The sequence below is a fragment of the Chroicocephalus ridibundus genome, chromosome 4 (assembly GCF_963924245.1).
Source record: "Chroicocephalus ridibundus chromosome 4, bChrRid1.1, whole genome shotgun sequence".
Classification (NCBI taxonomy): domain Eukaryota; kingdom Metazoa; phylum Chordata; class Aves; order Charadriiformes; family Laridae; genus Chroicocephalus; species Chroicocephalus ridibundus.
In genome coordinates this window covers 83,684,097-83,707,134 of record NC_086287.1, presented here as the reverse complement: position 1 = coordinate 83,707,134, position 23,038 = coordinate 83,684,097, and the positions used below count along the sequence as shown (strand labels likewise).

At 37.1% G+C, this 23,038-nt stretch overlaps 1 protein-coding gene across 2 annotated transcripts in view; it reads right to left on the bottom strand.

The window, feature by feature from the left end:
• TDRD12 (tudor domain containing 12) overlaps positions 1-19,068 on the bottom strand; it is a 33,022-nt gene extending 13,954 nt beyond the window's left edge. Inside the window, exons 1-16 of one of the 2 annotated variants that reach the window (XM_063334540.1) lie at positions 19,016-19,068; positions 17,652-17,813; positions 17,209-17,345; positions 15,661-15,780; positions 14,249-14,304; positions 12,712-12,797; positions 11,467-11,665; positions 10,675-10,751; positions 9,117-9,175; positions 8,295-8,355; positions 7,170-7,274; positions 6,596-6,781; positions 5,778-5,931; positions 3,523-3,650; positions 1,412-1,603; positions 221-349 (exon numbers count right to left, since the gene is read on the bottom strand). In XM_063334540.1, coding sequence (XP_063190610.1) covers positions 221-349; positions 1,412-1,603; positions 3,523-3,650; positions 5,778-5,931; positions 6,596-6,781; positions 7,170-7,274; positions 8,295-8,355; positions 9,117-9,175; positions 10,675-10,751; positions 11,467-11,665; positions 12,712-12,797; positions 14,249-14,304; positions 15,661-15,780; positions 17,209-17,345; positions 17,652-17,813; positions 19,016-19,036 — 1,872 coding nt within the window. In that variant the 5' untranslated portion in view covers positions 19,037-19,068. The remainder of the gene's footprint in view (positions 1-220; positions 350-1,411; positions 1,604-3,522; positions 3,651-5,777; positions 5,932-6,595; positions 6,782-7,169; positions 7,275-8,294; positions 8,356-9,116; positions 9,176-10,674; positions 10,752-11,466; positions 11,666-12,711; positions 12,798-14,248; positions 14,305-15,660; positions 15,781-17,208; positions 17,346-17,651; positions 17,814-19,015) is intronic. The other variant, XM_063334541.1, reaches the window with a different exon arrangement.
• Between the last annotated feature and the right edge of the window lie 3,970 nt (positions 19,069-23,038).

Genomic DNA, 23,038 nt, shown 5'->3' with positions numbered 1-23,038 from the left:
GTTAAGAATTCAGTAATGAACGCATTCTATGCCAGACGTTCCTGTCAGTTCGGCTTTCTTCTAGTTGGCACAAGAGCAGGGTTGGGGCTATTTTTAGCAGAAATAATTAATTCCAAATGCACACTCCTTTATTCTCAGAAGCCAAGGTATTTTAGTCTGTCAAACCTTAACAATTAAAAAAAAAAAGGTCTTATCTATGTAAATATAAAAGCTTTCTTACCTCATGAACCATTTCTGCTTCATTTACTGAATTAGTGAATACCAGCACCTTCTGAAGATTATTGTCGATAAAATCCAGTGTTTTGAGTAACACAGCAGTTCTCTCACTGTACGTGCAAGGCTGCAGAACCTTGAAGTAGATACAAAACAGAGGGCTGATAATTCATGTAATCTATACATATTTTATTATATAATTCTTCCTTTTAATAAGCACTAAATATTGCTATGCAATACCAAAGAGAATCCAGTAAATGGTAGCTCCAGTAAGTGGCAGGTGTTCTGTTAAGCATACAGAAGGTACAACTCTCACAAAAGATACTTACAACAGCTTCCAGAAGCATAATTAAAATCCAACACATCATCAGAATCTCATGTTAAGATTTTTCATTCGTTTAAGTTTGGCATTTTCAGATACCAATAAAAAAGCTTCACACTCCCAAAAGCAAACTGCACCACCTGAAATACTCTTACTAATTAAATCATGAAAACACTGACATTTTCAGTCCTGCCAAACTATTAATTGGACTTCTCGCAAAAAGTGGTTTTGTTTGTTGTCATGCTCGGAATGTCTAGTCTTAGAGATTTCCCAACATTCTCAATCCCCAAATTATTACAGTTTGAGACACAGAAGAATTCAGATCATACAACATTTTGTGTTATTCTCTTAAGGGCTACACCACATTGACTGGAAATTAAATAAGATAACACCTAAGAACATGTAATAACTGTGTGGAAATTTTGGTCAAATTAAGCTCAGTATTGTGTGGCGTACAGCAGTAAAACAAGTATTTTACTATCTCTTGTCTTGGGATAACTTACCTTGTAGTTCTGCCACTCACAATTAACAATTGCAAAAACACTCTGACCAAATTCTGGTCAAAAACTACACCATTTGCAAATACTTCACATAAGATTCAGATTAATTTGCACTAACAATCAAATACTCGAGGGAGTATCTTCACCCCAGTCCTACAGTGCACAACAGAAGACCTTCAGCTCGTTCAGCTATTAACTTATAGAGGTCTTCCAAGGCACTTCGGTTCATACATGGGTTCATACACCTGAACTGTCTGAGTTCGGACTGTAGCACTACCCACTTAAAATAATCGGCAGCCCCATATACTGACCTTGATCAATACAAACAGCAAAATATCTTAGTAAACAAATAGTGACATAATCCCCAAATTTTTACCTGTTGCACATTTCCATAGATGGAAGCTTCTTCCATAGCTGTTATCACAATGTAAGGATCATTCATAAACTCCTTTATCAAGTGTGCTATATGTTTATTCCAATGAGTTCCAACAGCAATAATCTGATGTGGTGAATACTCCCACTCTTCAGTAATAATGGCTTTCTTATAACAATCTAATATAGTAAAAACCTATAGAGAAAAAGGTTTTTTTTAAATTCTCTTATCCTATTCCAATGAGCATGCAACAGCAGTGAAAAGTACACTGTGTCAGCACAGTTTTCTCCAGTCACAAAAACATCACCACAGCAAAACACAAATTCCACATCCCAAAATGAAGTGCTTGGTCTGTGCACTTTCCTCCTATTATTTGATCTGCTTCTGAAGCAAGAAGAAAGCAACAAGACAGCACGAAGGAACAGCATGTGCGCACACACAGGATCATAACACAGCATTATGGCCAGAAATCTCATGAAAAGCATATTTTGGAATCTGAAAAATGCTAAGCCTAGGCAAAAGCAGATCCAAGAGGCCAGAGGCAGTCAGCAAAAATCAGGAGATAAGTAGAAAAGAAGCCCAACCTGCCAATATAGTAATTTGCCAAAAAAAATTATGGGGGTGACATAAAATCATTTCTAAAAAGCAAAAACCATTAAGACAGAATGACTATATTCCTGATGACATCACCTTACATAAGTGACAAGCAGCCCAGCTGTAGAACAGTGTCTGGATTTCTGGCAAAACACTACCATATTAAGAAGTATTCTAGGGCTCTGACACAATTCTAAGAGATCTCTCTCAACCTGACACTAAACTTATCCACAGCAGCAATATTTTTAACAATATAACATTTCTGTAAGATAGTGCTTTAGAAGAGTTGCAATAGTCCAAACATTATCAAATGATCACTTCCATCTGAAAGAATACCTCTTATTTTTTTTCTATTCAACACTGACCTTTTGGAGAAGCGGGGAAGATCCTACAGAAATGGCAGATACATGCACAGTATTTTACAAACTGCCTTTCCCACAATCTTCATACGGTATACCTGCACTCCAACTCAAGAAATACAGGAACACAACAGAAACAGAAAAAAGGAATGTCCCACTGGATAAGGATAACTTTTCATCTAATTTATGACTTGAGATTTGCTGCTACAAAGGTACATTTAACAGCTTCACAAAGAGCAAACTGGGCAACCTATCTCCATTAAGAAGTCTCTCTAGCTTTTCAGTTAGAAACACAGCCTTTTAGTCTTATCACCAAATTTTAAACAGGTAATAAGTTAATGATTTTAAAATATCTATGACAGTGAGAAATGGTGTGTAAGCTGTTTTTTTGCATACTGATGATGTAATATGCTGTAATACTAACAGAAATAATCTGTCCAAAGAAGCCTCAAAGCAGCAATAAAAAAACCACGGAATTTTCTCAAACTTGAGTTATAAGACATCATTTTAAAAGTGATACAATATATGCATCCTTATCAACATGGAACTTAATGCTGCTCCTCTTCTAAAATTCTCTGGGTTGGGATTAGCTTCTCCTTTTGCTTGCACTGACATTAACGCCCAAGGGAAGTTTTTATGATTGCTTCCAAGACTGTCTGATCACTCACTTCTTCCCCTTCATTCTACAGAGACTGAGGAGCTTAACAATAAAGATGTTTCTTGAACTGAAGCTGTCCAAACAGCACTGGTAAAATGGAAAAGGAAGTTCCTTACAGATAGATGATGGAAGTCTTTAAAGTAGATTAAACCGCTACTATTAAAAAAAAAATGCAAGTCCTGGGGAAACCATCCACAGCAAAGGAAGACAGCACAATGGAGCAGTACAGTAGAACAGGACAAGACACAGCTCTCCGAATAAAAAAAAGGAAAAAAAAAAGGCAGCAGCAGGGGAAGTCAGATTCAATAGATTACAGCTCCACTTTTCCAGTGTTTAATTATGCCAGAAGTACACAGATGTGGGGTTTTTTAAATTCTGATTTCTTCTCAACTCTACCTTAGGGGTTTCAGGAAGGTTGGGTTTTTTTCAGTATGCATCACTGTTTCCAAGACACATGCACAACTGGAATGGCATTTTACCACCTGAACATATAAGCCACTTACCTGTTCAGTAGCATCAGAGAACAGTACCTCAATCTCATCAAGAACAAGATGGCAAAGTCTACAAAATAATAAACTCTGATGTTCAAACAGTCTCAGGAGGCTATATGGTGTAGTCACAATTACTTCACCTAGAAGTAGGAAGAAAAGACTGTTAACATTACCTTACAACTTGAAAGAATATTAATAAGACCCATACAACATGATAGTTTTACTAAAAAGGCTACATTTGCATTTCAGATGCATCATCTTGAAGTGGGGCCTTGGCTTTGGGTGGTTGTGTTGTTGTTTTTTTTTTTTTTTAAACTAGAGAATACTGAACTCTATTTTCTGACTTCTGGTCAACAGTAATTTTTAATTTGCTTGTTTTTTTTTTTTTTTTTTTTTTTTTTTTTTTTTACACCCTGCATGTCTTCAAGACCTGAGTGGGTAAAACTCTGAGCTTTTGAAAGAGTGAAAGGTCTGAACATTAACAAGCTTACAAAGCAGGATGCCATTTCATTTTCCAATAAGGTAACAGAAGTAGAGATAAGAACTTCAGAACTAGATAGACAGAAGATAAATATTTAAATACATGCAAAAGCAGCCTTTAGAAAAGTTCAGTTTTAAAAATAGAATAAAGCACACATTGTAGCTTAGATATCTACATGTGCATCTGCATGTTTGTATGTATAACAATAAAAACACACCAATCTTAATCTGTGCAAATACACCAACAGCTCTACTAATAAAAGATCTGAATTCATCCACCAGGCTCTTAAACTTGAAAGATGGATGTAAGGATATAAACTGCTGAAACAGGAAGTTTTACAAAGTCCTTCATAGTTTTATCTGTATTTCTTGTTTCCTTGGCAAAGAGAGCCACTTTTAAAAATGCAGTTATCAATTAAGGCTTAACAAAAAGACCAAACAAGAATAGTAAAACTAAGTGTTTTAAGTAAATACACTTAAATAGGACAAGTCTCCCAACAAATCTTTTACTACTTCTATGCTTCCTCTTCTCTATGGAGTATTTGCTACACACTACTGAAGTTACATGCAAAAATTACTTAGAATTTAATGCAACAAGCAAGTTGAAAACCACCATTTAAAAAAGACAAAAACAAACGTTACTTCAAACTAAAATTTAAGTTGGACATTTATGCAACTTTGTCTGCAGAGAACTATTTCCTCCTTTTTAATCCTTCACTTTTCCAATTTTTTTTAAAATTAAGAGAAGAATTGTGTTAAGAGTATATAAGCAGGAAAGCAGCATGAGACATCCCTTAAATATCTGTCAACTTTAAAAAATAAAAACATGTACTTGAAATAATTATATATTTGTTAAAAGTATTTTTAAAGAACATACACATATGCATTACTGTGGTGGGCTGAGTGCAGCCAGCAGCTAAAAGGCACACAGATGCCCACTCACTCCCTCCATCCCTGGTGGGACAGGGGAGAGAATAGGAACTGCCAAAGTGAGAAAACTCAGGGGTCAAAAAAAAGCCAGCGTAGTAAGTGAAGGAGGGAAGGGGGGAAGCAATGCAAAGGCAACACTGACAACATCCCCTAAGCAGACTGATACCCAGCCACTCATCGGATCATCCCCACCCCTCAAGTTCCTATTGCCAAGTGTGACGTTATACAATACCGTATGTTACTTTGGTCAGTGTGGCTGACCATACTGTGTCACCTCACAGCTTCTTGCCCACCCACTGCATACTCACTGGGTGGCAGACTGGGAAGAAGAATTCTTGATGTCATGCAAGTGATGCCCAACACAAGCCAAAACACCAGTGTGTTATCCACACTGTTCCAGTTACAAATCCAAAACACACCACCATACACCCTGTGAAGAGAATTAACTCCATTCCTGACAGACCTAGTACCTCTGTCCAGTGATGCATGCTCACGTATCAAAAAAAAAAAAAGTATTATGAAACCTGGTTCTAAATCAAGAAAGTCCATGAGTAATCCTAATTTAGCATAATCTTCAGCAAATCCCTACCACTAATTTGTCTCAAAAATAATTGTTATGGAACTCACAAAAAAGATACTCAACATGTAGATATTTGAACAACTTTAATACCATTTACTGTTAAATCGCACTAATGAAGCTTCATATATCACTACAGTTATAGCATTAAAGAAATAGAATTATCACTTTATAGAACAAAAAACTTAATAAGTATAATCTGTTTCTTTCACAATTTTCTGCAATTAAGGCAGTCCGCATCGTTTTCAAGCATAATTAAGAAGACAGAAAGTATTCTTACATCCTCGGATTTTCACACTTCTAGTTTCTTCTTTGTTCTGCCCAAGGATTATCAACATTGGATGAAGCTGTCTGGAGCATCCCTCATATGTTTTCAGTAGCTCAAAAACAAGTTGTGCCTTCTTCCACCCAGGACATAAAATAAGTGCTAGTGGCTAAATAATTACCAAATTTTACATCATAGTATTAGACAAAAGTTCAGAATCTTAAGAATTGTACTACTTCAGCATTTACAGCAAACCCAAAATCTGCAACACAGGCCTTGAAGTACTTCAAAACTGAACCTTTTAGTACTATTATCACCTCCTAAATGCAGATGTTACAGACCCAAGGAACCATACACCAGGTTACCTGGAGACAAAAAGAACGCGTGCTGCAACATACAGTAAAAGCTCCAAAAATTTAACAGAAGCTTACTTGGGGTTGTAACTAGGCAATCTCCAGAGGTCCCTTACAATCTCAATAATTCTAGCTTTCTATGATCTAATGCAATTTAGAAAATTAATTACACTATTTAAAACAGCTAATACAAATTTTTATTTAATGACTACATACTATCCCCTTAAAAACAAAGCCACATCGAGTGTCAATGATATTAATCACTTGTCAGATATTACTTGATAAGCAAGTTTTAGACACCCACATTCATGCAGTCCATCTCTGTAAGCCCCTAAGCAGAAGGCTTATATGAACTGGCAAGCAAGATACACTGAGACCACATTAAATGTATACATTCTAAATATCCACTACCTTTTGGATCATTATTTTACATCTGCCCTTTAGAACAGAAAACTTGTTACTACTCTAATATATACATACTCCATTCCTGTTTGGCAAGCCTTTGTAGCAACTTCCCGACTGCAAAAATGTAAGAACTGGTGGAATATATAAAAAAGGATCATTTCCCTCATACGAGATGACAACTACATCACATCCTCGAGCTACTGGCGGCCAACAGTAGGATTCAGTGAAGCTAGGACCTAAAAATTTTTTCCGAGTAAGCTCCTACAGAAAGAGAAATCAAAGAGTTCCACATGAAAACTGTGTACTTAAACACAATAACAAACCAATACAAAACACAACACTAAGTGATTTAAAAGCTTTTAACCCACTACGTAATAAGTGTCCTTAATGTGCAATATGAAAAAGTTCTTCTGGACTGAAGAATTAAATTATTATGCGAAAATTCAAATCCCATGACTTGTGGCAGTGGTTGATATACCAGAAGAAACGTGTACAATTCTTACAGCTTCTCTCTGAAGCTTATTGAACCACGTGAACAACCTCCTAGACATTCCTCAATCAAAATTAGGTATAATATTTAGTATCAAAAGTTGGGGTACAATACTAGCCTTAAAAAGATACTCAGTGTAATATACTACATTAGCATTACCTTTTTCAGATCATCAGAAAGTGGTGCTGTTTCCAGAACTGACGATGGCTCAATTTTGTTGCTAAGAAAGACAAAGTTTCTTTCTTCACTAAGACTTTGAACACTCTGAAACCATATGACAAATCGGTGATAAAGGCAACATTTACTAAAAGGGTTTTGGCTTACATAAGATTCAAATGCATTCACTGTATCTAAAATATGGTATTTTGATGAAAAATAGCCAAAGAAATTGTAAATACATTTCAGATGACTCATACATACTGCTAAGTTACACAGACCAGTGGTGAGACAAATACTCATTATTAGTATTTCTTAAAGATTTATCAAGACCGTCTTACCACAACTGTCAAACCACTCAAGAGAATGCACTAGATGTTCCGTGTACAGCTAGCACTCAGCTATAAAAAAATCCAAATATAATTTAAGAAGATGACTAGTAAGATTTGCTGTGGCGGACTGGCCTCAGCATACCACCAAACACCCACGCAGCCACTTGCTTACTCACTTGCCCTTTACAGAAGGATGGGAGAGAAAAACAGGGAGAGTGAGTAAGAAGATTCATGGGCCAAAACATACAGGGCTGTTACTTAACAATTACTGATGCAGGCAAATCAGACACAACTTTAGGTTAATTTGTTGCCAATTAATATATACAAGTACTGATTTAGTTACTGGGAAACAAAAACAAAGAAACAAACACTTATACACTCAGCAAAACGCCTTTCCTCCCCCATTACCAGGTTCAACCTCATCCCAAACTCCTCTCCTCTTCCCTTATAATCCACGCAGGTCACACTCAGTCCCAGCGCTGAGGCAATGAGCAGTGCAAGGCAGGGACTGCAGTCAGAACACAAGTCTCCCTCTGTTGTTCCCTCCCTCTCAGTTCTTTCCTCTGATCCACTGTAGGTGCTGCACAGACTGCAGTCCCTCCAAGGATGCCTGCTTTGGCATGGAGCACCTCCTACTCCTCTCACCCTGGCATTGCCTCCGGTTGCAAATGCAGCTGGAATCAGCCCAACCTCCTTCCACAAAGACGATCAACAGCCCCAACACTACTAAACCCTTCCATGTACACACCATACAGTGGCACAAGAGAAGTTAAATGGAAATTAATGCTTGAAATACCTGTTGGTCATCTTCAATTATGTGAGTCTTCAGAGGATCACAATTTAAGAACTGTTGAAGCCTCAGAAACATACAAATATTAAATCCAACATAAACGCAAAAGTAAAATATAACTTAGTATTGCCAACAATATTTCTAAAGTGTCATGAAGCAATTCACTTGCAAAATATTTTTGATGTATTACCTATGGCAAGGAGGAAAAATCCTCAAACAAGAAAAAAGAAATCAAAAGGTAATATTTTGAAAATAAAATTTAGTATTAGCTTTTAAGTATCTGAAAATAATCCTAAGGAAAATATTTAAAAAGTTAATTGGTAGGTTCCTCAACTTTAGAAGAAAATCAGACAGGACTGTAGAAAAAAGGTTTCTTAAAGTTTCAAAAAATTAAACAATATATCTTTGCAGCAGTTAGAAACTGACTTAAAAAAAACTCCTTGGGTTTAATACATATGCATCAACTGACACACAGCACAGTAAAAGCACTGCGCAAAATCAATTCATAGTCATATTTCATTAAGTTTGAAAACTTTATAAATCACACTAAGAATAAAATAAAGCAACTTAACCTGTTTAGTGTGCAGAAAAAATACTTCCCCATCACATCCTTGTTGTCAAACTACTTTAAAAAAAAAATGCTTTTTTTACTGTAGTCTGGATAGGTATCAGCAGCTTCAAATTCCCTTCTTCCCCGAAAACATGTGTATGCATAGTCTCTTACCCTCTGTTCTTTTGTCTGCCTAAGAATAGTAACTGGAAACATGCTGCAGCTCCTAATTACCCGGTTACATAACCATTTAAAATATTTAACATGCTGCATCATACCTGTCTGTGTGAACTGCTGTATTTTCCTTGAAAGGCAAACCTGGAATTGCTTTGACAATCTATCAAGAAAAGACAAACGCATTTTTAGCACTAAAATACTGTTCAAGAGCAACATTTTAGAAAAATTATTTCTTTTGTCTACTGAGTTGGAAGCGGTTTTCTTACCTAACTCCATGATTCTACAAATATTCTGGAAAACTTCTGCACAAATTTTAAGTTTGTCTGAATAAGGCAACAATTTTGATGAAACAAACTTCAGAAAACTGTCTAACTTGTTACAGAACAGTATTTTCTTTACTAAGAATCAAGCATGTAACAAAACACCACACAAAAGAAAAATTAGTTCATGGTCATACCTCAAGCTATAGCCATAACTGGGGAGTTGAGCTAGTACGAATACCTACTGAGTAGTTTTTAAACGTCTTCATCTTTAAAACAAGAAAAATCATGGAAAGCCCGCACATCACAGGCAGGAGGAAAAACAAAACGAGGCTACCCAGCTGTACACTTACAGCAACAACGCACATGAACTTAAATTGAACAATACTGCAAATCCTCAAGGGAGTAACCAGTATCAGATACTGGACCCAGAGTGACCCCAAAGATGTCTGGTTCTGAACAGAGGACTTCCTAGCGTTCACCATTACCCACCAGCAATCAACAAGCATGACTTGGTCAAAGACTTGCATCACTCAAGTGGGTGGCAAAGGTAATTCAGCTCACTGTTTGCAGAAGGGTATAAAGGTAGTCCCGCTCTGATTCAGTAACAATCTACACTACAATTTTCATAATCATTCTTTCAAAAATATTTTAATAAGGCTTTACAGTTTAAGTTCAGGAGTGGTTATCATCCTTTTAACTCTCATCAGAACTATAAAATACCTTCTGTAAAACTCCCTTTTTGCCCTGACAGAAGTAGTTCCATTGCTATCATAGAAGCAAATTTCTCCTTTAAAGCATCTAGCAGAAGAGGACACAGAACAGCACATAAGGTCTTTAAAAGAACTGAGATTAAATACACTCAGCAGTGATTATTTGCCTAGAATCTATCAGTTCATTTTCCTTCCCTCCCACGGACATTGTAATGGCTCCAATTGTGCAATTCAGTACACAATTTAATACTCAAGAATAAGTGCCAACCTTTCAAAAATGTTTCAGAAGAGAGTAGCAAGCAAAAAAAGAGAAAATGGTAAGAAACCACATTAGACATTTAAAGTATTAGGTGACTCAACAAATAAGAAGAGACTCCAATGAATGTTTACCATGGTACAGCATAAGGACTATTTTGTTTTCAGGGAAACATTAAAATTTACATTTTAATATATTCAGAAAACTGTGTCATGTAGACAGCAGTCATCTTCATAAAACTATAGCAAAGGAGCGCAACAGGAGGCACAACCTTTTCAAGCACTTTAGTGTATTTATCGAGAATTAGCACGGTCCCCCAGATCTGTATTACATCAAAAAACAAGACAGATGACTACACTATTCCTAATCTGTCCTTTGTATGTTTAATTTAGTTCATCTTTGACAATTTAATACAAAAACCAATACTTACAGATGCAGTATTTTCATTTAGATCTGTGCTTGACCTTTGGTAAGTCTCTTGAAGGAAAGAACTGGAAACAGCAAGACCTAGAAAGGCAAGTAAAACGTGCAGAAACACATTTCTGATTACCTGAACACATAAAAAGCCAGCACTTTTATTTACAGTGTGTTGCAAGTTACTTTAGTTGCTTGTATAATTTCCTAATGTAAAAAAGAACAACCAAAAACCCAGTTATTTTTATCTAAAGAGCAACCTGGTCTAGTGGGAGGTGTCCCTGCCCACGGCAGGGGAGTTAGAGCTAGCTAAGGTCCCTTTCAACCTAAACCATTCTATAATTCTATAACTATACATGTGAACTGAGTGAACATGGATGGAGGGCAGAAAGTTGTACACTTTTTAAAAGACATACTCTAATCAGGATAAATGAGAAAATTAATGGTAAACGCTAGCTTCAAAAGTACCTCTGTTCAAATAAATCCCTCCAAACTCAAAAAAACCAGTAATGCATCACTGATCAATGCCACAAGTGATGTCAATAATATGTAACGCTATTAAGCATATCAACAAGTGCCTGTGTAACTCACCCTCAGCCTTCGTCTTAGTACAAAAAGCTTTATAGTATTCCTGCATCTGATAATTTGATTAGTCTTTGTAAAGTGTGATACCGCATTATTGTTTGTAAGGATACCATTTTATCCAATTGTTGGATTCGAACTGAGACAGTAGGTTCATGTTCAATATATTCAATTGAAGACATATGATGCTTTGCATGTATGACTCTTTCTGACACACGATTCCCACCTGTTTCATGATTTGTTGATACCTCCTCCTGAAACAGCACTGGCCTGAAAGCAAGTGCAGGATTAACAATTTTCACTGGAAGACACTCAACATTTAATGACATTTGGTTCTCCTGATAATCTGCAGAACTCCCCATATTCTCTTCAGCTTCCTCAAAACAAGCAAAGTTCTTTGAGACAAGATCGTCATTAACGCACACCTAAAAAAACAACCAGTACGGACCAGCATCAACAAAAAGTAAGCTACACCACTATATAACATACTTGTTTAGAATGTATTTGAAGCTTTAAACAGTAGTAAGACATAAACAGTATCAGTGGATACTTTCTGAAGATTATTAACTCCAGAATAGGAAAAGTCAGTCACAGCTTCCTTTATGTTCTCTAAACAAGTGTTAATTAGTTGTCAATTCCATGCTTCTGCCTGAAATTCTGTGCTCAATTAACTTTTTCTATGAGCCCTAAAAATTTTAGAAAAATTCATTCAGCGTGCATCAAAACCTGGCAGAAAAAAGTAATACTAAACCGAAAACTTCTTAAACTCCACTGGCTGAGATCAGTGATACTATTGCCAATTGGTATTCTGAACTGACAGAATATACTCAAACTAGTCTGTACCTTCAAAGTTATTATCTGCGGCAAAGACCACAGCTCCAGTGCTAAAACTCTGAATAAAACACTCCCAAGCAGAAGCAGCATTCAAATGCATTTATTTGTATCTACCATACAGCTGCGCAAGTCTGACAGTAACTACAGCAGAGATTTAGCACAAGTTACACATCTTGACAAGTGGAACTAGTTGGGGTTCCCGCCCCCCTCCAAAGGTTTGAGGACTCAGTGTTATGCAAAAGCAAGTGTGAATTCCTATTTATTTTTATAATATTATGCAACTGCCTACTGAAACATTAAGTATGATACCACAAAAAGGTGCAAAAGTGCGCTAAATAATTCACATAGTTGTCCATTTGAAGTACTTGCTGGACTTCACTTGCTTGACAATACCTTCCAAAAAGAGGTTCACAAAGACAAACAGGATTTCTGCCTCTTGGAATTCCTCCAGAAGTTTACAAGCAACAGAAAAATAAAACAAACGCCCTAATAAGTATATGATATACAGTTACTACTGTATCTGACAGAAATTACAACTCACTTGCAAGTAATGCTTTTCAGTGTTAAACTAATTGCAAAGCTGTAACTTGCGTTATCAAAGTGCATGAACAGGTTTGCAGATATAAAAGTATCTCACCTTTTCATCCTTTATTGTCACATAAAGAAATACATCAAATGTGTTATCTTCTACAGCACATAACTTGACTTTTACTTGGGTAGTTGCTAAATGTAGTAATAAACACAAGTAAAAAGATTAAACCCGTATCAAATTATCAGTGTTTTTCACTTGTACTTTCAGAGATCAACAAAAATAGAAATCACAATTACACATGTAACCTATTTCTTTAGGGAAGTTAGTACAATTATAATAACTTTCAGTGAAATGAGAAAGTAACAAAGCAAAAAAACCTTAAAGTTGCAAAAATGAAATTGTCCTTAGTCTTTGAAGGAAGATTTGGAGCTGAAACAGATTAATGACCTCTCTGCACAAACGAGTCTTAGTTCTACACTAAAAGTCTTAGTTTATCTTTTAGCCTCTGACAACCTGTAGTACAAATGTGTACTTTCCAAACTTGACATTTACTTTTCTTGAAAGAAGATATATTTGCACATTTGTATGGCTTGGTTAGGCCCTTCATTCGAGCAAACATAGCTGATAAAGTCCATTAGTAAATTCTGAAGCACTTCTGCAGGCACTAATGATGTGCTAACAATTAAAAAAGGTATGTATTACTACTTATGGTACAGTCTGGCAATATCTATGAAATTAAATTCAATGTTATTATTGCTCCCTACTAACCTTTACTTGCATAGTGACACTTAAATGTGCGGCAAAAAAAAATAAAAAAGTAGATCATGAGAAGTGCTATGAACCAGTTAGCGTGTGAAATTATAAGCCTAAAGACTCCTTATTGCTTTTGTAAGCTCATCCTCTCCTCCCAAACACATTTTATGTGGAGTTTATTATACTTGTGAGTGAGCAGGTAGGCAGTTTTTTAGGTAGAAGCATTTAAGCAAGATTAGAAAATCTCAGTAAGGAGCTGCTTTTCTAGTAAGACCAAAATCTGTTTCATACCAATACAGAAGGCTTGATATGAAAAAGACTGGATGACTTACTGAAATATGTGAAAGCACAACAACAGACTGGAGAAAAAGCAGTTCTAGCTTACTGAATAACTACTCGGAGCTCAATCTATTTACTAACTACAATAAAGATATACGTCTTCTGAGCTGGTGCTTACATCCTTGTCAAGCAACAACTGAAAGGGTAAACTCATAAGCCAGATCTTGCCAACTCTGTACAAAACTACAAAAATACAGCCGTGATGGCTATTCAAAGGTTTAAGCTAAACACAAAGAAAGGCTCCACTGTTCAAAACAAGTGTTATGTGAGTGCTACCTTATCTAATGTGTCATAGAGCCAGACACCATCTAGTCAGCTATCAAATTTATGCAGCATGGAAGCCCACACTACTCAAGATGAAGCTCCACAAATATTTTTGCTTTAGTCAGTTCACACAAAAAACTTTATGTAGCTCCTTCCTCTTTATTTTTAATCTACAATATTCTTAAATATAATTAAATATATAAACAAAAGTACTACATTTCTCTAACAGTTTATTTTTCCCAAAACAGAAGCCACAAGTATGATTTTGGCAGGATGTTTTATTTACCTTTAAGAAGGTTTTGAAAATACCAAGTAGCAGCACTATCCCATCTTTTGGCTGGTCTAGGAAAATAAACACAACCAGTTATCCCACAACATCAAAAATTAAAATGGTAATGTTGGAAAAAATTTGTGACGCATATCAAGAAATACTTTCAAGCCACGCCAAATCTTAAGTGCAGCAACTAGACAAATTAGCAGAATCTTGCTACTTAGAATGTAATTTCAGTCTTGATAATATTGTTTCAGCTCATCAGTAAAATAAGCTGATCAAAAATTACTTGATATTGCTTTGTCAAGGTATGATGGCTTACATCCAATATAAAATACAATGGTTAGAAACAAAACAGAATAACCAAAAATAAAGCAAGAGTCCACTTGTGCTTAACAACACAAGCACTTAACAAACACTAAAGTGCTGAAGGCTCCAGTGTCTGTAGCAGAAAATTAAGTTCACTCTTTACCATCTTCTGCAACTTTAAGTATAAAATAAACTTTAAGTATAAAATAAAAAAGAATCAAGTGAAGAGCACTAAAAATATGACAACCTACAACTTTTTTGATAATTCACAACGATGGCCCACTTAAGATGTATGCTATTCCTATCCCAACTAACTAGTATTTGTTCTGTCACAATACTAGAAGTCAATTTCTTCTTCCAAACAGGAGTATTAGAAAAGTAAAGTTCTCAACCACATGGAGTTTTGAATATTCTTTACCGACAAATAAATCAAAGTAGCTTTCTGGCTGTGGAGCTGTATTCCCCAGTGATCTAATCACGTCCCTCTCAAGTTGGCAGGATCTTTGACAATAGCATCCTGGAACTCAAGGATACAAAATCATTTCTCTTTACACCCGACCCCAGTGAAAACCTTATTCAAGTCCTTCAAAACTGCGGTGAGAAAAAACTGACATGAATACATGGAAAGCACAACAGAAATCCACAATATGGCAAGAAAAAAGACACGATGGGGAAAACGAAAGCTACCTATAAACAGCTGCAGAACTTCAGTTCACCTAAGCATGAAATTACCACAGGGAAAAAAAAAAAAAGTATCAGGAGTTAAGATGAGCACCTGTAAGAAACAGCACATAAGGACAGATTAGCAAAGAAGTTCAGGTGCTTGGAAGCAAGAAGCACAGCTCTGGGATGACAAAGGGCAAAAACTGCCAGAAACCTGTCTAAACTTCTGAAGGCTTTTAAATAAATATCAAAAGATTCAAACAGGTGAATAATAAAACACAAATCATTAAGGAAGCAGTTCCACTTAAGACCTGCTCCTCTGAAACAGGAAATCAGATTTGGAAAACTGTTTCTATGTTCTTCTTGAAATATCATCTCTTCTAAAAAAATTTCTACAATAAAACTTCACACTTAAGAAATTTATGAATAGAACACATTTATTAAACTCTACTTACACTATTTTTGCAGTATCTTCACAAAAATCGATACGCAATGTCACTGGCTTTGTGCGATACAGTCTACACTTCTTTGCCCTATATGGGATCTGCATAAATGCTTCCAGTGCAACTCGAATGCTTAAAAACAAAGTAGATTTAATCTTATTTTATTAAGCAGATTTTATTCTCCAGAAGTCATTAGTCTCATACACATCCTTCCATTACCCTGTATCTGACCAGACAGTTCTTCCAGAAGTTTGGCTCCCACTGTGAAACACCATGGAACCATTGCGTTATTTTTCTCTCCAAGAGAGGTGCTACCAGGAGCAATTAGTGAACAGATTCGCTCTGGATATCAATACACTTACTATTCACTCGAAATCTTTCTGATCCTTTGCCACTACAGCTTTGTCTTTTCATGATATTTAGCTCTCGTACTACCACATATACCACCTGCCACTGCATATTCTGTTTTGCAATTATTACTTCTGTGTAACAAACCAGGTATGATTAACATCAGCAAGAAGGAAATCTAATAAGTACACTAATTTGCATTTGTACTCATTTTCCAAAGAAAAAAATAATTATTCTTTACAAATCTACCACTAGAGTGTTTATCTTATCCTTAACACTTGCTTTGGTTGGAGACTTTTAATAACCAGCAAGACACCGTATATAGCAAGCTTTTAAGATCCACATATTTATTGCTTTTGTTCAAATTTTTATTTTACAATTAAAAAGCAGTAAATCACACATTTACTTCTAGTTGAATGTATTTTACACTCAGGGTATTGTCAAGTTGTTTTCCAATACAGTAAAATTAAATAAAAACATTATTTAATATTTAAAGTATTTTAAATAAGCTTTCTTAATTTTGTGGAATACTACAAAAAACACTTGATAAAGTTTCTCGTACTCGAAGTTGCATGTTTTATTAGAGAAATGAACTTTAAATCTAGCTAAGAGCTGAAACAGTTATTTTTTAAAACATATTTTTCAAGATTTTAGAAATAGTAGGTTTCATAGTGGTTTTATTAAAAACTGGGAACCTGTGAAAGCTCACCTTTTTTTACACCATACTAAGACTGTCAGCTCTTAGTAACCTAAACAAGCTAGTAATTTGCAGTGGGGAAAAAAACGCACATTTTTGTGTCTAGGTGTCAAAAGCTGGTTCAGCAAGCGAAGCCTGCTTCCATGTACACTTTGTGAATAATCTTCACTGCTTGTAATTTTTTTAATATATAACCAATTAATAAGGGAGGAAAGTATATATGTTAACTGCCAATCATGTATTTCAGACATAAACTGCCATTACTTCAATTTCAAATCTTTAAAGACCCAAAACCTACAATATAAAGCATCTTTAAAAATTCACAAAACAAAGACTGGTTTGTATCAATACCTGGAAGGGCCTATCACATGGCTAGCAGTTTCTTGTGGACCTAATCCACACCTCGATTAAAACAAATCCTTGCCACTATCAATCTAAATAAATGTTAATAGTATTTGTATGCATTAGCTAACAAATACATTTCAGTGACAGCTCAGAAAAACCCAAACACTTACTTCTTTGATTTAACAAAAATGTATTTGGCATAATCCAGAAGAAAACATTCTGTTTGATAATCATCTGTACAGTACATGATTGACTTAATAACCGCTCTACACCAGCATTTGAGTTCCTCACTGAAAACCACACAAATCTGAAAAAGAAAGAAAAAGACCACAGGTTCTTATAAATGGAGCAAATTACATTCAAAGTCTTTTTCAGAGGCAAGAATACAGTATTTACTACACAGCCCTCAATTTTCTTTTTAAAATGCAAGTGTTGCAACTTACATAGTTATGAAGTTTACAGCTACTACACAGATAACCCATAGAGAAGCCATTATCTACTTTTATACATAGCAATATTAAAAAGAAGATTAATGCGTATCTTGGATACTTCAGCCCCAAATCAATGCAAATAACAGATTATTTCTATCTACAAAACATAGCAATGATTTTACCTGGCCTTCTTTTACCGTTAGTGGTTTTACTTCATCCACATCTTTGTAAGATTTGTCATAGAACTGATTCATTTCAGCATTCAGGTTTTTATATTCTGTTTCATCGACTATGTAAGGCCCACATCCTTTCATTGTAACCCAAAAGCAACCTGGATCTTCAATCTGGGGCAAGGAGTAGATAACAATAACAAATACTATTAACTCCTGCTAAAGTGATAGGATGTTTTTAAGAACATCTGAGGAGCAAATGTAAAAATAAAACTTAAAATCTTTAACAAGGCACCTTAAAAATTTTGGGGACTGCTACTTAGCATACAGAATGTTAACAAGTAAAACATCTTTCAACTTCAGACCATTAGTTCGTTAAATGACTTACAAGTTTCTTTCGCACCGCAGGTAGTAGCAGGTAGTAGGTATCAGCATTATCTAAAAAGTTGGTTAAACCAAACAGTGGGTAAAGTGCAAAAACATCAAGACTTTTACTTCCATATTCAAGATGTATAAAAAAACCCCAAAACACACAACAAACCCAACAATGGGCTTTTCTTCATGCTCAGGAGAGTTTACAAAACAGTTTCTTTAAAATGGAGTCATAGCTTTCTGCTCAGCCTTTGCAAACCCTTATATCCCAGTCTTTGGGCTGATCTGGGTCCCTGATTGTTGTGGGTTAATCCCAGTAGGTAGCTAAACACCGCACAGCTGCTCCCTCACTCCCCTGCTGAGGGATGACTGAAACAGCTGGAAGGGTGAAAGTGAGAAAACTCACAGGCTGATACAAAAACAGCTGAAGGGGTAAAATAAAAGTTGTGCATGCAAACAAAGCAAAATAAGGAATGCATTCACTGTTTCCCATTGGCAGGCAGGTGTTTAGCCATTTCTAGGAAAACGGGGCTTCATCACGTGTAATGCTTACTTGGGAAGACAAATTCAATAACCTCAGATGTTCTTCTTTCCTGATCCTTCCCTGCAGCTCTTATTGCTGAGCACGATATAATTTGGTATGGAATATCCTTTTGATCAGTTGGGGTCAGCTACCCTATCTGTATTCTAGGAAAACGATTTTTCCATGATCTCTTGTGGAATTCGTTAGAATCTAGTATTATACCACACCCTATTAAAAGATTATGTTGTGCATCTTCAATTTTAGATTTTAACTGCATCCCTACTGACCTCTTTTGAGATGAGACCAATACAAATACTTAACAAAAGTGACAAAACATATAATCCATATATGACCTCACACGTACAAGAAATTACTGCTGAATGCAAATAGAAGCATCATCTTATTTGTTAATCTGACTTCCATAGTTGCATTGAAGGAAACAAACACCAATCCTTTAGACTTTAAAAAAACACCAGCATACCTCTAATACCAAGACTTCCATGTTTCTCAGCTAGTGTCTTCCTCAACACTACTGTAAAAGAACAACAAACATTTGATGAACCATTTTTGAAGCCACCACTTATTTTGAAGCATATCTAAAGAGCACACACCTAAAGCAAGCCTCCAGATTTTTGCTACTAGTCTCAGGAGTATTAGTCTAGGCAACCGATTTACACTGATCAAATGGTTCAAACTAGCCTTCTTAATGATGCACTGTGTTAAAGCCTAATTAAGATTTGCCATTCATACTTACTTACATACAACCACATCAATTCTTAGTATACCAAAACATACCCATTACCCTCGACCCGCTTTCGGTATATAGCCAATTATCTTACATTCAAAGGTCAACAGACAGAGCCTGACTGAACACAAGGGCTGCTGCAATTTATCTACATGACCAAAAGGACAGAAAACACCAGAGGAAAATGCTTACATCATTAAGAAAACCAAACCAAACCAAACAAACACAAAAAACCACACAAAAAACTTGTAACACAGAAGAAGCATCCCAACATTAGCAAACAATTTTAAGATAACAGAGATTTTTACCAGTACCTGCAACGGTACATACCATACCTAAGAACTACAATGGAATAAGCAGCTACCTACAGACTGAAGTAACTGGCATTTCATTTTTGGCACAAACCAGCACACCACAATATCATCACTACAGTGTCCAGTTTACCACTTAAAAACAATTCACACTGGAAACAGGTGCCTAATAAAATGCTTCAGGAGAGGAAAAAAACCTTCCAAACCTATCACACTAAGTAAGAAGCAACACAGCTACTCTGTAGTCACAATTAGCAACATGCTTTGCTAAGAGATGGTACTAATTATTCCCAGTCTGACACTACAATGAAACAGCTGAAACTATTTTAGAAGCTTTACCTAAGCTTCCATATGATACAAGCATACCATCCAGGTTACACGTAAGTCTCTAACACTGCACTATAATATACTGTAACATGAAATACACAGGGCTGCCTCAGAAACAGGAAGAAATACACACATTTATTTCAGGAATACCATGTGAGAGACATAAATAGCATCTCCTAAACTCTCAGTTTTAGAGGGGCAAAACCAGTAAGTGACCTATCAAAAGTATAAAGCACACCCATGTAAAAGGCAAGCTCTCCTAATCTATTGCTAATAAAAACTTACCCACTTTGTTATTAAGAACTAAGCAAGAACATAAATGTTTGCTCAAATCCCATACCCCAATACTAAGCATATTTATCTTGTAAAGATACAAGAGGTCACTAAATCCCTCACCCCAAGAGAAGAAGGTAAAAGAATGCCTCTCCAGCAACACAAGTCATAGAATCGTCTAGGTTGGAACGGACCTTTAAGATCAAGTCTAACCATCAACCTAACACTGACAAAAACCATCATTACACCATGTCGCTCAGCACTATGTTTACACATCTTTTAAATACCTCCAGGGATGGTGATTCCACCACTTCCCTGGGCAGCCTGTTCCAATATTTGATAACCCTTTCAGTGAAGGGATTTTTCCTAATGCCCAACCTAAACCTCCCCGGCGTAACTTGTGGCTGTTTCCTGTTGTATCACTTGTTACTTTGGAGAAGAGACTGACACCCCCTTGCTACACCCTCCTTTCAAGGAGCTGTAGAGAGTGAGAAGGTCTCCCCTCAGCCTCCTTTTCTCTAGGTGGCTGAACACCCCCAGCCGCTCCTCACAAGACTTGTGCTTCAGACCCCTCACCAGCTCTGTTACCCTTCTCCAGACTCGCTCAAGAATCTCATTGTCTTTCTTGTCGTGAGGGGCCCAAAACTGCACACAGCATTCTGATACCAACGCTCCTAGAAAAAAAGCGACCAACTCGCTGTCCCAGCTTCCCTCCCTGTAGTCACTCTTACTCCATCTAAAAATCCCACATCTAAGAGGCACTACATATGGTAAGCACAATAAAAGCTGAAAGACTATTAAGAAACAATGCTTGCTTTATTTCTATCTCACCTCACCTTACCTTACCTACCCGCTCCATCTTCCACCTCACCTTACCTACCCGCTCCATCTTCCACCTCACCTTACCTACCCGCTCCATCTTCCACCTCACCTTACCTACCTGCTCCATCTTCCACCTCACCTTACCTACCCGCTCCATCTTCCACCTCACCTTACCTACCCGCTCCATCTTCCACCTCACCTTACCTACCCGCTCCATCTTCCACCTCACCTTACCTACCCGCTCCATCTTCCACCTCACCTTACCTACCCGCTCCATCTTCCACCTCACCACCACCACCACCACCACCACCACCACCACCACCACCACCACCACCACCACCACCACCACCACCACCACCACCACCACCACCACCACCTTCCTTCACGCTATGCCTTAGTTGCGGACTCCTCCTAGTGAAAACAACTCCTCTAACCTCAGTCACCAACATCATCACCACCATAAGCGTCCAATTAGAGACCCACACCAACCCCCTGCCGCTCTCCTCAGAAGCTTCTAGAAGCAGCCGTCCCTCCCGCCCTCAGCGGGAGTCCCACCCCTCCCGGAGCGCACGCGCAGGCGGGTGAGCGCGTGCAGTTCCCCGCTGAGGCGGCAGAGCCTGGTCGGAGTGTAGCGGTGTCGGGTTCTCGGCTCTTTACGTGTATCGTTGTGGCAAATGAGGCGTAAGTGCAAGTCTCACTGTTCCTCTCTGCCTGCCGCCGCCGGCGGAGGGGGGAAGGGGCCGGCCCTTCAGCGGCGGTGCTTTCCCGAGGCCCGGCCGCCTCCAGCCCGGTGAGGCGATGGCAGCCAGGGCTTCTGCCCCAGGTGTTTTCCCCTGAGGCCCCAAAGTCTGGAATGGAGCGTGTCCTGGGAAGGTGTGTAGGATTAGGTAGATGTGGGGAGAAAGAGCGCCTGGGGCTGTTGGAGAGTGGCTGTGCTATTGAAATAGATACATGTCTGCGACAGAAAATGGCTGTTGTAAATGTCCCTTAGCGTTTAGGCCTTAAAACAGTACTTCCCTTTTGCATCTCGAGCTCTGTGATAAAACAGCTATTTTTTTTTCTTCTTTTAATTCACCCTGTTGTGTACTACCCTTTCCATTCAAGCTTAAAAAAAAAAAAAAAAAGTGTTTCAGGCTTTATTTAGTTTTGTGCAAGGCTGCATAGACCGGGTGCCAGCCCAAGAGAAGGGGGATGAGGCTTGCAGCTGGGAAATACAGCCCGCCTCTTCCGGCAGAAGCCCATACTTGGAGGGGTTCAGTATTTTGAAACAACAGCTTTAATCATCGCTATTTTAAACTTAATATTAAAAGTTATTTACTGTATGCATATTCTAAGCCATTTATGCTTACATTTAGCGATTGTCATTATTCTGTACAAACAGTATATTTTTATTAATTTTTTTTGTCCATTCTTGTTACTTTTTTGTCCTTTGGCCTTCAAGCTCCCCCTACTGGACCATTTTACTTCTGTGGGTGGGGGAAAAAAAGTTTTAAAAGACAAAGATGGAGAGGCAGACTGTTTACTTAAGATACCGATTTGGTATTGAATTAACTGGTTTTGACACACAGCAAAACTTGTACTAGAAAGGCATAATGTAGAGCAACATGCAGGTATGTAAAAACTTCTGTAAGAATCTAACCTGTATCTAGGTTGCCAAATCATTTCTTGTTAGATTTATGTTTCTTCTCATTGTAACTTGTAAAATAGCCTAGCAATTGCTCAGAGGACTTACTTTGCCCATTCAGAATAAATAACTGAATCATTTTTAAGTCAAGATATTTGTTACTATAGATACCACAAATATGATCATAACTATGCTTTTACGTCTTGTCTTCCTAGTGGCCAGTGTTAATCTCAAAAAGCTAAAAAAGATGTAAAACAGCAATACAGGGTACTTTCATTGTTTCCTCTATTCTACATTTTCTTAATTTTCCTGTTGTCTTCATCTTCAGCAGAGTTAGCCCGAATGTTCTGAAGGAGATATACTGTATAATATACAGTATGTAATGCATGTACTGTTTGATGT